General features: G+C 47.7%; 1 protein-coding gene across 1 annotated transcript in view; it reads right to left on the bottom strand.

The window, feature by feature from the left end:
- The window catches only part of LOC146174008 (uncharacterized), a 39,250-nt gene that overhangs the window by 16,399 nt on the left and 5,660 nt on the right, over nt 1-17,191 (bottom strand). Inside the window, exons 2-3 of the mRNA XM_084583913.1 lie at nt 8,755-8,915; nt 8,552-8,646 (exon numbers count right to left, since the gene is read on the bottom strand). Coding sequence (XP_084440039.1) covers nt 8,552-8,646; nt 8,755-8,915 — 256 coding nt within the window. The remainder of the gene's footprint in view (nt 1-8,551; nt 8,647-8,754; nt 8,916-17,191) is intronic.

The raw sequence follows: 17,191 nt of genomic DNA, 5'->3' as shown, positions 1-17,191 counted from the left end.
TTTTTTACCATTGTTTGCCAGATACCGTCCACTCCCTCATGTAATGTCTCAACCGAGACCTTTGAAGAAATAAATAAATAAATAAATAAATAAATGAGGGGTGTGTGAAATGTGTAGTCGAGATATGGGGAGACGGCGAGGAGGATTTGGGCGATGTTTTAAACGACAAGGACGTTAGAGTTAAAGATGGTATGTCGGTGTCTGCTCTTGTGGTGCGAAGTTGTTCCTGCCATGAGATATAACCCTTGGCGCAGTAATTTATCCGGAAAAGTACTCTTTTTACAACAAATATGTATCTCTGGACATGGGGTTTTCAGAAAACTTAGGTTAACGCTAAGCAAATTGCCTCAGTTTCGAACGCTTAAAATCGCAACGCAACTGCAGACGACATAACGCGGACGACATAACGCTGTGGGTGGAAGGGGGCAGCGATGCCCACATCGAATCCACCCTACAAGCGGCCGTTGATGCGATCGAAGACCAACTCGACGGAACAGGGCTCAGATGCTCGCCAAGCAAGTCGGAGCTCCTCGTCTACCCGCCCGTCAAGCACCGCAAACCTAAGAGCAGCCCGAGAGAGTACGAGGCAATCAAAGTCAAGACCAGAGAGGGAAACGCGATCCCAAGAGTCAACAAGATCAGAGTGTTGGGGATGACGATCGACACGCACGGCAGAAACGGCGAGACCGTCACCCGGCTCATTGCGAAAGCGGCGAACGCCACGAGACTACTCAAACGAGTCACGAACAAGAAAAGTGGAATGAAGGAAGAGAGCCTGATCAGAATGATCCACTCGTTCGTCGTATGTCACGTAGCGTACGTGGCGGCCTACCACAAGTGAAACAAGAGCGAGAGAAACAAGATAGATATACTCATCCGCAGAGCCTACAAGACGGCACTGGGACTGTTCGAAACGACGAGCACCAAACGCCTCCTGCAGCTAGGGGTGCACAACACGCTGGAGGAGATAGCGGAGGCCCAACGTGCCGCACAGCTCGAAAGACTGTCTACGACCAAGGCCGGCCGGAAAATCCTGGACAACCTGGGAATTGGATATCAAGGCAGGGAGCAGACGCAGCTCTCCGTCCCCGATGAGATCAGGCGCAACATCAGAGTGGACTCGGTACCGAAGAACATGCACCCGGAGTATAACAAAGGGAGGAGAGCAGCGAGAGCCAAGGCGCTGATAGGCCAGCACGCGGCCGACACACACGCACGCTACGTTGACGCAGCTGAGTATGCCAAGATACACGGGTTCACGACGGTCGTCGTCGACGCGACCGGCACCGTTCGCACGACCGCCAGCACGAGATGCACCAAGGCAGAGCAAGCGGACGAGGTGGCCATCGCCCTGGCCATCGCCGACCGCGACTACCACACAGTGCTATGCGACTCGAGGCAGGCGGTGAGAAATTACGCCGAAGGCAGGATAGCGAAAGAAGTTGTGCGCATACTGCAGACAACCAAAAACGACAATGGCAGCAGACAAGTGAGAATCAAGTGGTTCCCGGCGCACGCGGGCGAGGCGTCAGACCGCAACGCCAACCACAACGAGACGGCACACGCCGAGGCGCGCGCGCTAGCGGACCGCGCCTCGGTCGACTGGCCGCTGTGGTTCAGCACCAAAGACCGAATGACGGACTACAACGAAATAACCAACGTGTTCCGCCTAGCTCGCAGAACTCTTCCACCTCCTTGCTCGGGGCTCAGTCGAGAGCAAGCCGTTTTATTCAGACAGCTACAGACGGGCTCACTCCCTAGTCCGTTGCTGATGCATAGAATGTATCCCGAGACGCACCCGACAGACAAATGCAGAGTCTGCCGGACGGAGACTGCCGGCTTCGCACACATGCTGTGGAATCGTACCCAGTACCAGGAAGAAGCTAAGTCTGGGAGGATCCCGCCGCGACTGGAAGTAGCCGCAGGGAGCGACAATCAAGAGGAGCAACTCTGGGCCGTCCAGCAGGTCATCAAGGCGCTGGCCCGGCAGGGAACCAGCGAGCCGGCCACGGCGAGCGGGGACCCAGGCCGCGCGGCCGGTGCCCAGAGGACGACGTAGGCCCCGTCCGGAGCGCGTGCGCGCGAGCGCGCGTTCTACTGCAGGCCCCGAATAAACGTTTTACCAATCCAATTGGACAACAGGAAAACTAAATACGTACCAACCGGCACAACAAATAATATAAACTCGTTTCCTCAAAATTGGTGGTACACCTAATCCCGACATTATAGAATCACACTCAGCATCAATGTCTATTGTTTCCAGCTAACCGTGTCATCTTTTGTTGCTGTGCAAGAACTATGATAGACAATAAATACACATGTCTCAAGTTGTATCCATATCTACCATGTTCTACCGTACATCGAAAAGCTAAAGGCAACTTTAAAAATATAAGACACACTTCCCACAGTCTTTGAAAAGCGCTTGAATACCCTGGCAGCCCAGCCTTTACTTCTTAATTTTGAAAAGTCCCTTAAGTTAAATCCGAGGCTCAAATTGCAAGCTCCTGCCTAATCCACCCTATCAAGTCATCACGTGACATCAGGCACCTGCTTGCGATATGTCCCAGTATTTCCATTCGCAAGTTTTCATCCGCCAGAGCCATGCCAACCCTTTATTCCTCACAACGCCAACGCCAGCAAGTCTACAACGAATTTCATTCAAAAATTGGTCATATAACGAAGGCGCATTTCATCCACTGCTATCATGTCCCTTTCGTATCCAAGAAAATTGCAATTTTATGGCCGCATAATATACTGCGACGTATATCAAATTTCTCAAGTAAACTACAATACGTAGCAGTCATTAACCATTATTGAAGGGAAAGCTAATATTGTTGTACACCCTTTCAGACAAAATTTGCCGCAAGGCGAACTCCGCAACCTGTCCGGGATATCACGAACTCATACACCAGATCATTGGTCATCCCAAAAAGATTGAAATTATGTCTTTGTATATGTTTCTCTGCCACACTGAAAAAAAAAAACGCAATCACACTCATACAGCGCAAAGTCGCCAAGAAAAATAACTGCTTATCTGCAACTCCAGCGATTACGGCGGCCAGAAAAAAAAAATTTGTTGCAGCTGTAGGCCATAAAATATGTTTATTATAATGCATGAACAGCCAAATCTCAAGGCTTTAGGAATAACACAAAATACAATATGCGTCCAAACATTAATGGCTAACCGACGCCCACCAGTCCTGACAGATGTAAAATTTAAAGCGCACAATTCTATCAAAAGAACAAAACGTTTCTGGGGAAAATAGCCACAAGGAATAATATACAGAGGATTGATAAAACATATTTCAAGAATTTTTTAACACGAATTTCTATATAAGACATGAGATGTTTGAACTAGTTTGGCTCTATTTGTACGGGCTTGAGATGATGAGTTCTTCATGAGCCGCACATAATCAGGAAAGCCCATGGTACTATCACGCAGTTCGGCCGCACATAATCAGGAAAGCCCATGGTACTGTCACGCAGTTCGATGATTAGTATAGCACGGGGGAGGGCAACGAAAGTTTTCTCAATGAGAATTTTCATAGGGCTGATATCTAGCCATAAACATTTTACGAAAGGGCAGAGCGATGGCTGCACAACAAAACAGCAGAGCGCAGTATAGAGGTGGAAACAAGACATCAAAATAAAGCTGCAGAATGCCACTGAAACGACCTAAATCACTGAACATCAGTCACGCGTTGCACCCAATATTGTAGATATATTTGCTGTCCACTAACACGAAAAAAAGTACACTTAAGATTTGTTCTTGAGGGCATGACTCGATATAGTTATCGGTTCTCGCCGGATGCTCCAGCTGTGTATCCTAGTTCACATGCATGCAATTTAAAATCCACCTAGTCAGTATTGCATGCTTGTGCCTCTATTATCTTATACATCATCAACATACCGTCGTAAGTTAACACACCACAAGAAACATATAACGACATAGATATTAAGCCCTGCTAGCGAAGTCGTGCGAGCATGCCAGCATTACCCATGGGCAGGGTGGTTATTTCGGAATGCCAGGTTCCTGCTTGGTTCGATTATTTTGCGCTACCCATCATACATAAGGCCTTACTGATTACAGCTTAACACAGTCTTTGCCTTTCTTTTGTCAGCCGGTAGGATAAGTACACTTTCATTGTCTTGAGTGTATTAAAAGAATTCTTAGTGGGACCGGAAAATTGCTGGATGTAGCATAAGGCCTAGACAGCGCTTCAAAACACGTTAATGATTTTGTTTAAAATTTCAGAGCTACCAGGCGTGCTGCCTCAGTTTTTGGCCTACCATGGGCGCGGTGCTTGTGATGAAATTAAGGCTGAGCTCAGGACGCCATGTTTCACAGAATTCAAGATTTTATACAAGTAATCGATGTCAGGTAAAGCATGAGAGCCACCGGATCTACCGAATTTTTATGATGAAAGCCTCTCCTTGTGTCTTCTAATAAGAGTTTGAATCCAACGAGGAGTAAAACAATTTCAACACACATATTAAATAAGCGAACTAGAAAGCACGGGAGAAAACCTATATTGCACAATATATAGGTGGAACACTTGCTGCGCCTAGTTGGAACATCTGTGAACCCATGACTCACTATTAGAAACACCTCATCTTGTCTCCGTCATTAGCGCAATATTTTTGTTACAATTCAGAGCACCATTGAAGATCTTGCAGAGAATCTGGCTTCTTTCCGGCAATCTAAAAATGTTATTCACTGTCACTACTCTCTATGCCAACAACGCTAAACATAAAACGCTACAATTTCTATTCCGGGTGTAGAAAAAAATGATTACTGTCACCTCAGAACAAACGGCGAACTTGCATACGAATCCAGCAGATTATTATATTGCAGACTTGTAACAAGAAGAAATGGTAGTGGCTGCATTACTTATGTTGCGATTTCAAAGCTATGCTTCTGTAATTCAACCAAGTCAAGCAATTTAACCAAACATACTGTGCAGTCGTGCGCTTGTTGTCTATTAATAATGCCACGCACGTTCGTAGATGAGACATTCACCTTATTGGTGGTCCTTGCAAGATTGAAGTAGAGAACAAAATGAAATTCTATCAGGCCATGAAAGAAGACAAATGGGGATATATTTTAAAAGTAAGCGCTTTTCTTTGATAAGCTTTATTGACGTATGTGGAAGCTGATGCTTATTCTTCGAACAATCGACAAATGGAGACAGTGCACACTAATTTTGAAACATGCCTATACGAAACTTCTGCAATTGGAACACTTTCCTCGCAATAAAGCACTACACTGACCATCAAACATTTACAATGCACATCCACTCATGCTCTAGGCATGCACTGGGACACTGTGACAAGATAATGTCACTATGGCAAAATTGGCGTTAATGTGGACCTGAAATCTTGGCTAGCTCAAGTGTGCACAGAAAATGCTTATTCTGCAGTTTTTTCTGCGGCAAATTTGATTAGTTTAAAGCCTGCTGTCCCTGAACCCAAAAAATTGCCACAATACGACGCATGGAAGCCAAAGCTAATGCTGTACATATCTTCCACGTCCTCTAGAAGCCATAGATTTCATTAGGACTGCCTGCGCTTTTAAAAAATTGCTTTTCAGCGGTAGTTTTAACATGTATATCCCAGGTGTTTACAAGCTTCCTCTTTGGTAAAGAGAATTTTTTATGCAGCCATTAGTTATCAGGCAACTCCAACGTCTGAATAAAGGTAGTGCTACAAAGTTGATGAAAAAACTAAGACGATAACGAACATCTGGCACCCAATAGAGAAGGCTGCGATGATCATGTAAGACACTGAGTTCACTCTCATTTTTCTACCTGCAATCTTACACCTTACATTTTCATTTCTTCTTCGAACTTGCTTGTGCCCCGGTGCCCTATATTTTATTACTTATCTTTGGATGAGTTTGGTAGCTGTTATTAAGGTGTGTGCCTTGACCCAGGGCATGAAAAGCAGACAGAGCGTTTTACACACTGAAAGCATAATAAATGAACTTGCAACGCCTCTCACTCAATAGCACTAAACATTAAGTGCTTCGCGATCAAGCCAAATTCCGCTTACCTGTCAGACCAAAGTACGGTAGCACCGCATAGTTGACCCGGCTTTGCTGCCTTCATAATGAAGGATTTATCTTAGTCCGCATCCACCCTCGTATGAGCACTCGATGCCTTCGACATTCAGTGTCATGTTTTTTTTTTCAGAAGCACCTGAAGCCTGATTTCTTCTTAGCGTCCTTGGCTACATGTACACTCGTGAGCGAAAGTGGTATACAACACTCAGCCAGTTACAGAGCTCGGGAAAACTGCATAGAAATGCCATCTAGCCACAGCGTAAGGTACAGCGACATCGACACATTCCTGTGGACAAAATGGGGCCCCACCACTATTGTCTCGATCTTAGATAGCTGTTGCTAGATAAAGTTGGGATGCAGTTTTCTTGAGCAGCGCCACCCTTTGAGTGGTGTATACCATTTTTGCTCACGACTGTACATGTACTATTAATTTCATTGCTGTGTCTTGTCTTTTTAGCTCGTGTGGATATAGCTCCTTAGTTTGCTGAAATGGATTTCTTCAGTATGTGAAACAGCTTATTGGATATGCGAGAAACGTCATTAAAGAGTACTGCCTAAATTTGTAAGTTACTGTACACCTTCAACTGACAAAGTAAGAAAGAGCTCCGAAATAGGTTTTGTTCATTTGTATCCTATTTTATGGTTTATATCGCAAGCAAATAAAATTAGAAAGCGCTAGACTAAGATTCTTTAAAATTTGCTCATCTCAAAAGATACGGAACACAAAGGTTAGAAGCTAACCTAAATTTTTTACTTCGACTTGAGGTTGAACTAAAAAAAAACATTTCCTGCTGCACTTCACGCTGAGCAACATATTACTTTTGCTGCAGTTCAAGCCTGACACTCTTTCATGGCTGAGCACAATATGCTTGTGGCAAGCTGCATTGATTTTAAGTTTGATTCGTCTTCACATTGTCCTGATTGAACTCTTGTTCGTGTAATACAATTTTGTCACCACACTTTCCTGCCGCATGCCCCTTCTCCCATCTACATCACAAACGTTTTCGTAACTGCAGTGTACCAATGTGTTATTTAGATGTAGCGGGAAAAGAGCGACGCATTTATGCCTCGTTCATGCTTAATAAGAGAGCCTACTGACTTAGGCGACAAACCATGAATACCAACCACAGTTGTTGACAGAAAATAGATATTTAAATCACAGTGAAGTCAACTTTCCGCGCAGATCTATATTTCGCCGAAAATTTACGATGACTGCCGAACATATTCCCCTTAACGTAAATTTAGGAACTAGCATTCCAGCTACAGTACAGATGCAGCACCGAGCTGCAATTTCGAGGTTGCATTTATCGTGTGACATCCCGTCGAGACCAATTATTGATTTATGACGACAGCCGAATGTACGTACTTGGTATCATATCGCACCTTATCCTGCAGCTTAAAAGATTTTCGACTGCGAATTATGTCCTGCACTGCAACGTCTACTGCAAAATAAGTCATATGCTTTTGCAGGCATAGCTCCTAAGAAGTAGTGTACAAATTAATTATTTTTGAAATGATTTTCCTTGAAATATTTCCTGCAATTTAAGCTGAAATTCTGACATCGTGGTGCGACAGTCACTGTATTTACAGACCTAACGTGGTTATTATGCAACGTTTATTAGCGACCCATACAACTTGAATAAAGAACCTGTTTTGTAAAAACGATAAATTCAGTCCTGCATGCACGGCTTGTTAAAACTAAATTATTTGGTTACTTTATGTCAGCTTAATTGTTTACCTTCTGGCATGGGGTTAAATGCATTTAGTCCCATGTTTGCTCAGCCTATGTACTGACTCTTCTTATCCCCCACATCATGGTCAGAATGACTCCGCCCATCAGGCGAAGGGCAGTAACGTCACATCGAAAACACTATTTTCACACACCACCTTGCGATGCAAAATAACTGCATCTTCTATGCCACGTCACAAACCTATTTACAATATAAGCAGCAATACTTTTATCCACTGAGTAATAATCACTAAGTTCAACATTGTGGGCCAAAATAAGAAATCTGTCTCCAAACTATCTATTGGTTATAAAAACTGTAAATAGAGTCCTGTGTTGTTTTCGGGAAACGCCAGGTGCCCGTGGATCTGTTCTCTGCTGAGGTCGTGAAAACGTGAGCTCCTTCAAGGACCTAAGCTCAACACCGGTTTATGTGCCATCAATGTGCCAACCTGAGTTTCGGCATGTTTTCATTCAGAAGTATAGTTTTCAAGGCTAGCGTCCGCAAAGTTTATTTCAGAAACTGCGCTCAGTGCTTTGTTAAAACAACCCTTTATGCATTTTCAAGCATTGAATTTCACCCACTCTCTGTGACATTGTGGCCCTCGGATATTCAGTGCAATTTATTGTAACACACTAATGAGGTAATAACAGCTTCTCTTCACAAAACTCTATAGCCCCTCATCTTTCACACGTTTTTTTTAATCTGTGCCGAATGCACTTTATCATTTATCAAACAAGCTCTTGGAAAAAAAAAAACTTACGTTGCGATGTTTGATAAGATATGACATTATGATGAAAACGACGGCCCGCATCTCTGGCAGTCACACCAGTTTGAAGCGTTGTCACAAATGCTTTTCTGGAAATTTAGGAGACCAACAAAATGTATCCAGAACCTCTCTTCTTATAATGCTAATGGAAATGAATTGAGATAAACGAAGAATAACAGAAATTCTTAAGCACTCACACATGGGTCCGTGCAAACGGAGGGGCATAGTAAACAATGTATTCAAATTTGTTGTCACCGATATAACGCAGCTTCATCATCGCCTGACATAGGGTTCTGGGGGCACCGTAGAAGCGTTTTGTCTGCTTCGTGACAAAAATCAACTCATCAACATTTGTTAGCTGAAAAAAAGAATAATATAAATACATCAGGTAAAGAGCCTGCCTTAACGATTATGTGAACAACACTTTATGCACTTATCCTTTCTGGAAAGCAGGTGCGCATTGCTGAAAGCAACATGACTTTACTGCACACCGGCTGTTTGACAGCGTGGTGTAAGAACCCCACACAGAAGCATAATTTGTATGTAAACAGTCCTGCCCGCGGAAAAATATGTCCTGCATGAAAATATCTTAAAATATACATTCATGGCTCTCCAGGTAATGGAACACAATACTGAAACACCCTGAGAATTATTGGAAATTGAAAATAAGTGAGCCTTGTTACGAGTCAAATGTAAAAACTGGTACTTTTGTCATATTCCGTGCTTTAGTGAATAGTCGACGACTAGCGTTTTTTTTTTAAATATGCCTTTAAATACTGTATTATAAAAATTTATTTAGTTTCGTAAGAATTGCCCGAACTTTTATTGTTACAAGTGGGATAACCTCAGCTTAAACATTTATATAATGATAGATAGTGCTAATTAAAAACAAAAAAACAACGAGCATGTCAGCGTGCTCCTAGCGAACAAATTTCCCAGTCGACAAAACCTACAGAACCGCATCAAAAATACGCCAAAACATTCTGCACTTCTGTCGGAAACGTAAGATTTTTATGTTTTTCTGTAATACTTTTCTGTAGTTTTGTAGTTTTCTGTAGTATATTTCTGTTGTATGTAGTTATTTAGTACTTTTTGCTGTAATTACAGACATTTGTGATGTTACTACCGAACGTTCCGTTGTCAAAACCGGTTTCCCGTCAACAACCGCACAGAAATTCAGTCCTAACAACAGAAATTTTTTGTGCAGTTTTTCCGACCGGTCGGTGCCTTTCAACAGCACCCACAGCCACCACTGTACGTTTTCCCAATAAGCCCATGGGCGCTGATCAGGACGTATCTTAACTTTGCTTCTTTTTGCTAAATAAGAATGGACAATCGTTGATGGCTCTTTAACTCGGCGAAGCCAATGCAGCAATGACGCCTACTTTCTAGATAGCGGTAGCTTAATGCTAAGCTGTGGACCGTTGAGAAGGCATCAATCTGACAGCGATTTACACATCTCATCAAGAGAATCCCTTAATTGTGGTGTATTCAAACCACTGCTAGCAGTCGCGTGTCATTTTTAGACCATAGCATTCGCATTTTGGCGAACATAAAGGGTAGCACTAAATCTGCTCTATAGAGAAATCAATTGGTGAGCAAGGGACACTCGGCAGAATATGGCCGTTAGAATTTTTGAGCAGCTGATGCCATACGCATTAGCGACAGGGAACAGATGGCGCCACTACCTTGGGCACGTGAGCGGCCCGAGGACACCACCGGAGCAAGCGAAAATTGCGCAATTGTACAGTCGTGAACCTCGACGTTAAGAGCAGTTGAAAATCAAACCCAGATATTAGTTTTCAAATTTCTTTAGTTATAACGGAATAGTACTGAAAAATACAGACTACAGAAAAGTACTACGGAAAAGGTAGTTTACCACTGGCGGCCTTCAGTACTACAGAAGTACTACGAAACCACAAGCAAATATGTTGTTCACAAATGACCTATAGAATATTTTGTACTGTTGACATGGTACTTTAGGTTTTTCGACTGGGTTGCCTTCGCAGTGAAGGAAGCGAGATGGTTTTCTTTTCTTGCTTTCCTTTTTTCTGTCGATTCCTCCGTTCATTCCTCAGATCAACATACACGTTCTTTCTAATCAAAACATTTCTCATCCTTCCATTCTCTATGTGCGCAAAGGCCTGCTACTACTCGGGGCCCCAAACTTAGTTAGTGCCAAACGTTTCTGTTTAATTTACATTGCACAATACGTACATGGATTAATTTTGACATTTCCCTTCCTGTTGTTAATTTTTATTAATCTTAATGTTTGAACGTTACTATCGTTTCCATCAGTTTGATTAGCAATTACCAGAGACACATATAACTAACGGCACCATGATGGACACAAGACAAATTTACTTAGCTACGACTTTCCAAAACGCAGCCCATCTCCCCCTGTGACCCGGTTGAGAGCGGCGCAATTCCTGAAGGATCCTGCCGACAACCCACCTCCCAAGCCTCAGCGCAAAGGGAAGGCCAAGCGCCAACAGCGCAAGGTCACCGACGATGCCGCTGCGACAGCCGAGTCGTCCGACTCGTGCCGATCACCTGTTTTGCTCCCTACCGGACAGCCAGAGGCGTCTCTCCAGGCACTCGAGGCTGTCATATCTGGTGAGAGCAACACTTCATCTACTACCTTTCCAGCTGGAAAAGAAGACCTTGCCTTCCAGCTCAAGGCACTGGACGAGGTACTCGCAACTGCGAGCCGCCTCCGCAAGCCTCGTTCCTCCGGACCCTCGCAAGAGCTCACTTCCCAAGGTGAAGTAACTCTGCATAACTCCTTTGCAGCCTTAGGCGAGGATCTTGAACATCAAGATTCTGTCAAGACCGCTGCCCTACCATCCTCCGGTTTGCCTCCTGAGGTTCCCTGGTTTACCTCCTCTGATTTAACTCAGGACCAGGCTAAAAACTCCACCATGGCACAACAGCCTTCCCGCTCCAACCATCCGGCTCCTGATCACGATCGGGATACCGGTGGTTGGACTACGGTCACACGCCGAATCAACCGTCCCAAGGTGACTCGTGTGGCCACGGTGCTGTTCACCCCTCGAGAGAAGAACACTTCTTTCAGGGCAACCATCAAGGAACACATGAGTGCCTATCTGTATGGCCAGCCGGGGGTCATCGAGGTCCGGCTCAACCGGAAACGAAACATCGTGGCTGCTGATGTGTCATCGCAAGAAGCCCGCGATCACCTCCTGACCCTCAAGTCCCTCCTCGATATTCCCGTTCGCTCGTTCGAGGCTTCCCGCATGGACTTCCATGTGGGCACTATCTTCGGCGTCGATCGCGAGGTCCGGGAACAGGACATTGCCGAGGGCATTGAGGCTGATGTTGAGATACTCGGCGTCCGCCGTCGAGGCCACCCTGTCTCCGTCCGCTTCGCTGCCCCTCCACCTAACCATGTCTACATCAACGGGATGAAGTTTGCTGTTCGACCACTGAAAGCTCGTCCCCTCCAGTGCACCCGCTGCGGAGCCTTTAATCATGTCTCCGCCGCTTGCACCAGGCCTGATCGCTGCTCCATCTGCGGCGGATCACACCACACTCGGAAGTGCACTTCTAGCACTCCCAAGTGTTTTCATTGCGGAGGTCGGCACCGGGCTGCTGATCCCTCGTGTCCCAAGTGGCGACACCAACAGCAGCTAACCACGGCTCTCCGCAACACAACAACACCTGAAGATCGGCGGCAAGTGCTCAACGAGCTCCGCCCTCTTCAGCCCACTGGGTCTGGGTCTACCCAGTTCGAATCCTACTCAAAGGCCCTCCAGTCACGGAGTCCCAAGCACCCCAGTGTACCAGCTAGGGAGCCCCCTCAGCAACCTGTGGCGGTGGATATCCAAGCCACACTCACTTCGGTAACCGAAGCGCTACGACTTGCTGTCCAAGCGCTCATGACCCAGCTCCCACCCAACTCTGGCGCTCGCCGATTGGGAGAAGCTGCTGCTCTCATTACTGGGAGCCCTACCACTCGCCATCATGGCCAGACGTAGGAACAGACGCAACCCTGTTCCCAGGAGACCGCGTGTCTTGCAGTGGAATACCAACTCCCTGCGAGTACGACACGCGGACCTCAAAGATCTAATCCTCCAGAAATCTCTGGAGCTTGATGTCTTTGCTTTACAGGAGACCCGAGTCCCAGCGGAGAACCTCCGACTACCAGGATTCACCGGGTACTCTGGCCGCTCATGCTGCTCCAACCAGGACTGCAATGATGCCCCCTGCCTGGATCCTTCGCATCCACAACACAGGCCCCGCACAGCCATCTATGTGAGGAGTGACATACCCCACACACTGATGGATGTTGCCCAAACTGACCTAGGACAACTGGAGATCTGTGCCGTGCGCGTCCGTATGGGTGACACGAACACTACAGTTGCTTCAGTATATGTCCCTCCAGGAGTTCCTTGGGACCCCTCCTGCCTCATTGCCCTTCATTCCCGTCTAGGTAAGGATGTCCTTATCTGCGGGGATTTCAACTCCCACCACAGGGCATGGGGCAACCAGTCCAGCACCACCCGAGGCAAAAAGCTCTTGGACGCCATCAACGCGGCTGGCCTTCGTTTCCTACAGCCTACCTCCCCAACCTTCATTCGGCCAGGACGATCTTCTTTCATCGACCTGGCTCTCATCTCTGATGCCTGCCACTATTCGTGGGCCAGAGCTCCTGACTCTTTGGGCTCGGATCATTTTCCCATCTTCCTTAACCCCTCTATGAGGGGTAGGAGGAGGGAAAAGCTCTACCCCATTACCAAATGGGCCGAGTTCAGAGAACGAGTTAAAGACATCCCACTTGCAGGTGACTTCCTGGATTTTCTTGGACGCTGCGCCAAGAACTCCACAATCACCTGCGCAGTACCACTACATGCACCAGTCCCGGACCTACGTCTACTCGGACTTAGGGCCTCCAGACGAAGGGCTGAGCGAGTGGCCGAGCGCACCCACCATCCCGAACATTGGAAGGCCTTCCGCAGGATCGATGCTTGCTGCCGTCGGCAGGCCAATCGTCGTTCCCGGGAAAGCTGGGCCAGCATTTGCCAGTCTATACAGTCAGCCAGACAGTCCTCTGCTGCCTGGCGCATCCTCAAATCCCTTTTGCAGGTTGCCTCCAATCGACAACCTGTCCTGGGAGCAGCTATCGCAAGAGGCATTTCCTTTCAAGACTTGGCAGAGCAACTTGCCGACTTCCTTTCCAAGTCAGCCACGCCCCCCCCATCCGCTAGACTTCCAGTGGCGAATCCCCCTTCGCCCCTTCGGGCTACCCCTTCACCACCAGCAGCTTTGGCACAGACCATCTCTGCCCTCTGCAATGAACCCATTGCCCCTCATGAGCTTCAACGTGCCCTCAACCGCTCGAAGAAGAAATCAGCTCCTGGCGCTGACGGACTTACACTCCAGATGCTCCGTAATCTGGACGCCCCGGAGAAGAAGCGCCTCCTCGCAGTCTTCAACGACACATGGGACAGCAGCATACTACCGGACAACTGGAGAAATGCCATCGTTGTTCCCATCCTTAAGCCCCGTAAGCCGGCTAAACAACTATCCTCCTACCGTCCTGTATCTCTCACATCTGCTGCCTGCAAGACCATGGAGTTCATTGCCCTGGAACGACTCACATGGATCGCCAGAGCAACCAACTTCCTTCCAGAGATGCAGACAGGATTTCGGAAGCACCGCTGTACTGCAGACTCTATAGCAGATGTGGTCTCCACCCTTGAGGAAGCCAAATATGCGGGCGATGTTGTCTTCCTGGTCCTTCTGGATGTCCAGTCCGCTTTTGACAACCTGCCCCATACCATCATTGAGCAGGCTCTGGATGCCCTGGGAGTGACTGGGAAACTGCGTGGCTTTGTCTCGGCATTCCTCTCCAATCGCACCTTCCAAGTTCGAGTTGGGCAAACACTTAGCTCTCCTCGTCCTGTCACATCTGGGGTTCCCCAAGGATCAGTCCTCAGTCCTTGGCTGTTCAACCTCGTCCTAGCTGGCCTGCCAAAGTTCGTTCAGCAGATCAGAATCCACAAAGTTTCCTGCTCCATCTATGCAGATGACATAGCCCTCTGGATCCGAGCTCCAAAGAGACGTATTGTCTCCGCTAGGAAGGCTATGCAACAGGCACTGGACGGCGTCCAGTACTTCCTATCATCTAAGGGATTGACCCTCTCGGCTACTAAGTCTGAGGCCCTCGTCTACCATCCCAGAGGAGCACGGAGTTCCCGCCGTCTTGCAACTTTGCATATCGAAGGAACCCCTCTTCCATGGAAACGCCAGGTGAAATACCTAGGTCTCACAATTGACGACCGTCTCACCTGGATCCCAGCTGACAAAGCCCTCATTCCCCATCTTGATCGTGTGGGAAGAGTAGTCCAGCGTCTCCTTGCAAATGGCAATGGTTGCTCCTCCACTTGGGCAATCAAGCTCTTCGAGGCAGCGGCGACTTCGGTCATCCTATATGCCCTTCCCTTCGTCTCCCTTCGGTCGACTCGAGTCATTCGTCTCGACACGATTCGAAGGCGTTGGATTAGAAGATTCCTCGGAGTCCCTCAATCCTCACAGATTCCCGCTACCCTTGCGGAAGCTGGTATCTACCCTCTGGATCTTCTCCTCGCCCAGAGGGGACTGACTCACATTGATCGTCTCAGCCATGCTCCAGATGGTGCCTCACTCCTAGCACGGCTGCACAGCAAATCCCATTCTCGTATGGGTAAGCTGTATACAGTGTACAGAGAAATCATCGGTCCTGTCCCAGGTTTCTCAGTCCTACCCCCTCCACCCAATCGACCCCCAATTCCTGTCTTTTTGGATACGGATGGTCACACCAAGCGTCACACCCCTGTAGCTGCCTTCCAGCAGACAACTGCAGCCCTCCTTGAGGAGTGTAGAGAATCTACACTCCTCTTTACAGATGGCTCGGTTCGACCAGCTACCTTCCAAGCAGCTGCTGCCATGACAGCACCGCAGCTAGACCAGTCTAGGTCCTGCCGCCTGTCATTCCCTGCCAGTTCAACAGCTGCTGAGCTGGCCGGTCTACACCTAGCCGCACAGTTCATCGCTTCCAGTGTCCCTCCTGGACCTGTGAATGTTCTGTGCGACTCCAGATCTGCTCTGCAGCTCCTGACTATCTACCACGGCACCAACCTCTCGGTGAACATTCTCCGAGCCCGTCTCCTAGCCCTTCAGGACTCGGGGTATCAACTGGCCCTATATTGGGTTCCAGGACATACTGGAGTCCAGGGCAATGAAGAGGCGGATGCCTTGGCCAAAGCGGCGCACGACAACGGCGCCCCAGTCACTGAGGCTGTCACACCTATTGACTTTTCAAGACCCCTCTTGAGAAGGTCGATAAGGTCTTTCCATCCTGACCGTCGTATTGCCGCTGGTGAGCATCTCCAACGGCTCTCTGACAAACTTTCACGGAAGGACAAATCCCTCCTCCTACGACTTTGAATAGGCTGCACGTGGACTCCGTCCCGCATGTATGCCTGTGGCCGAGCTCCCAGCCCAGCCTGTCCCTCTTGCGGCAATACTGGCACACTGGGACACTTGCTCCTCGTGTGTCCAGCCTCCGCTGGCCATCGCCAGAAACTTCTGAATGGCTATCGGAATCTTGGTCTCCCTGCTGATACGGAAGGGCAATTGCTCTTCCCAGCTCGGAACCAACTTTCTGCTCACCGGCTCCTCCTGATTTTTCTGGAGGAGTCTGGCCTCAGCTCTGTTCTGTAGGCCTGCATGGGCCCATAGTGCTTCGTGCGGAAATGGCGGCGACATAGGCGGCGCCAGCAACCTTCCCCTCCCCAACCTTCCCCTAATCCCAACTTCCCCTTCCCCCTGGTCACCAAGAGTGATGCCACAAAGATGGCTAACATAAGACTTGACCAGTACCCCCTCCCCAAAAATAAACCATAGTCACCACCACCACCACCTTCCAATTCGTTTGGCACCACATGTTCTCTAAGAGCAATTGTGTCGGTTATTCACTATCCTCTTCCTTATTCTTCTGCCTGGCTTCCTCAATTATGTTTTGTTCTGCTCGAACACGCCGCTTAAACTCCCGCGGTGATGTCTATGGGATGTAGGGTGTCGCGTGGTCTCCACCCAAGCTTACACAAAAGCAAGAGGAATGTAACGAACGTACGCAAGGTGCGCAATTGCCTGAGACGGTTTCATCGTCGAGCAAATCTCTGTGACCCAGCTGTGGAGGCTGGGTGCCACCTTCCTGTTGTTCTTCAAGCCAATGTTCCCGAAACTTGATAGCTGTAAAGCTGCCCTGGTGGTAGGAATGCTAGTACAACCGTCGGCGTAATGAATTTCTTAAAAAAAACTTTCTCATTTGTCGTAAAGTTCTGCCTTCTTTAGGAAACTTGTGCATTGAAATTTGTACCAAATATCATCATCAGCCAGCTATATGGTCACCACCGAAATCTTCGCAAGGCCCACGCATCCCTGCAGCCCACGTCACGAAAGGCGGATAGGCGATGAAGTAAGGGTAATTGAAATTGCGAGCACGGATATGAGTCGAATCATGTGTTGTCCTCCTGGCACTTTATCCAAGCCCGTAGCGAAGATTTATTGAGCGATCCTTAGTCGCTCATCTGCACGCCGTGATTATTGATATAAACAGCGCGAACACGA

The sequence above is a fragment of the Amblyomma maculatum genome, chromosome 11 (genome assembly GCF_055883805.1).
Source record: "Amblyomma maculatum isolate TAMU_Amacu chromosome 11, ASM5588380v1, whole genome shotgun sequence".
Classification (NCBI taxonomy): domain Eukaryota; kingdom Metazoa; phylum Arthropoda; class Arachnida; order Ixodida; family Ixodidae; genus Amblyomma; species Amblyomma maculatum.
The sequence above is the reverse complement of the archived record's forward strand: the minus strand, read 5'-3'. Positions and strand labels throughout refer to the sequence as shown.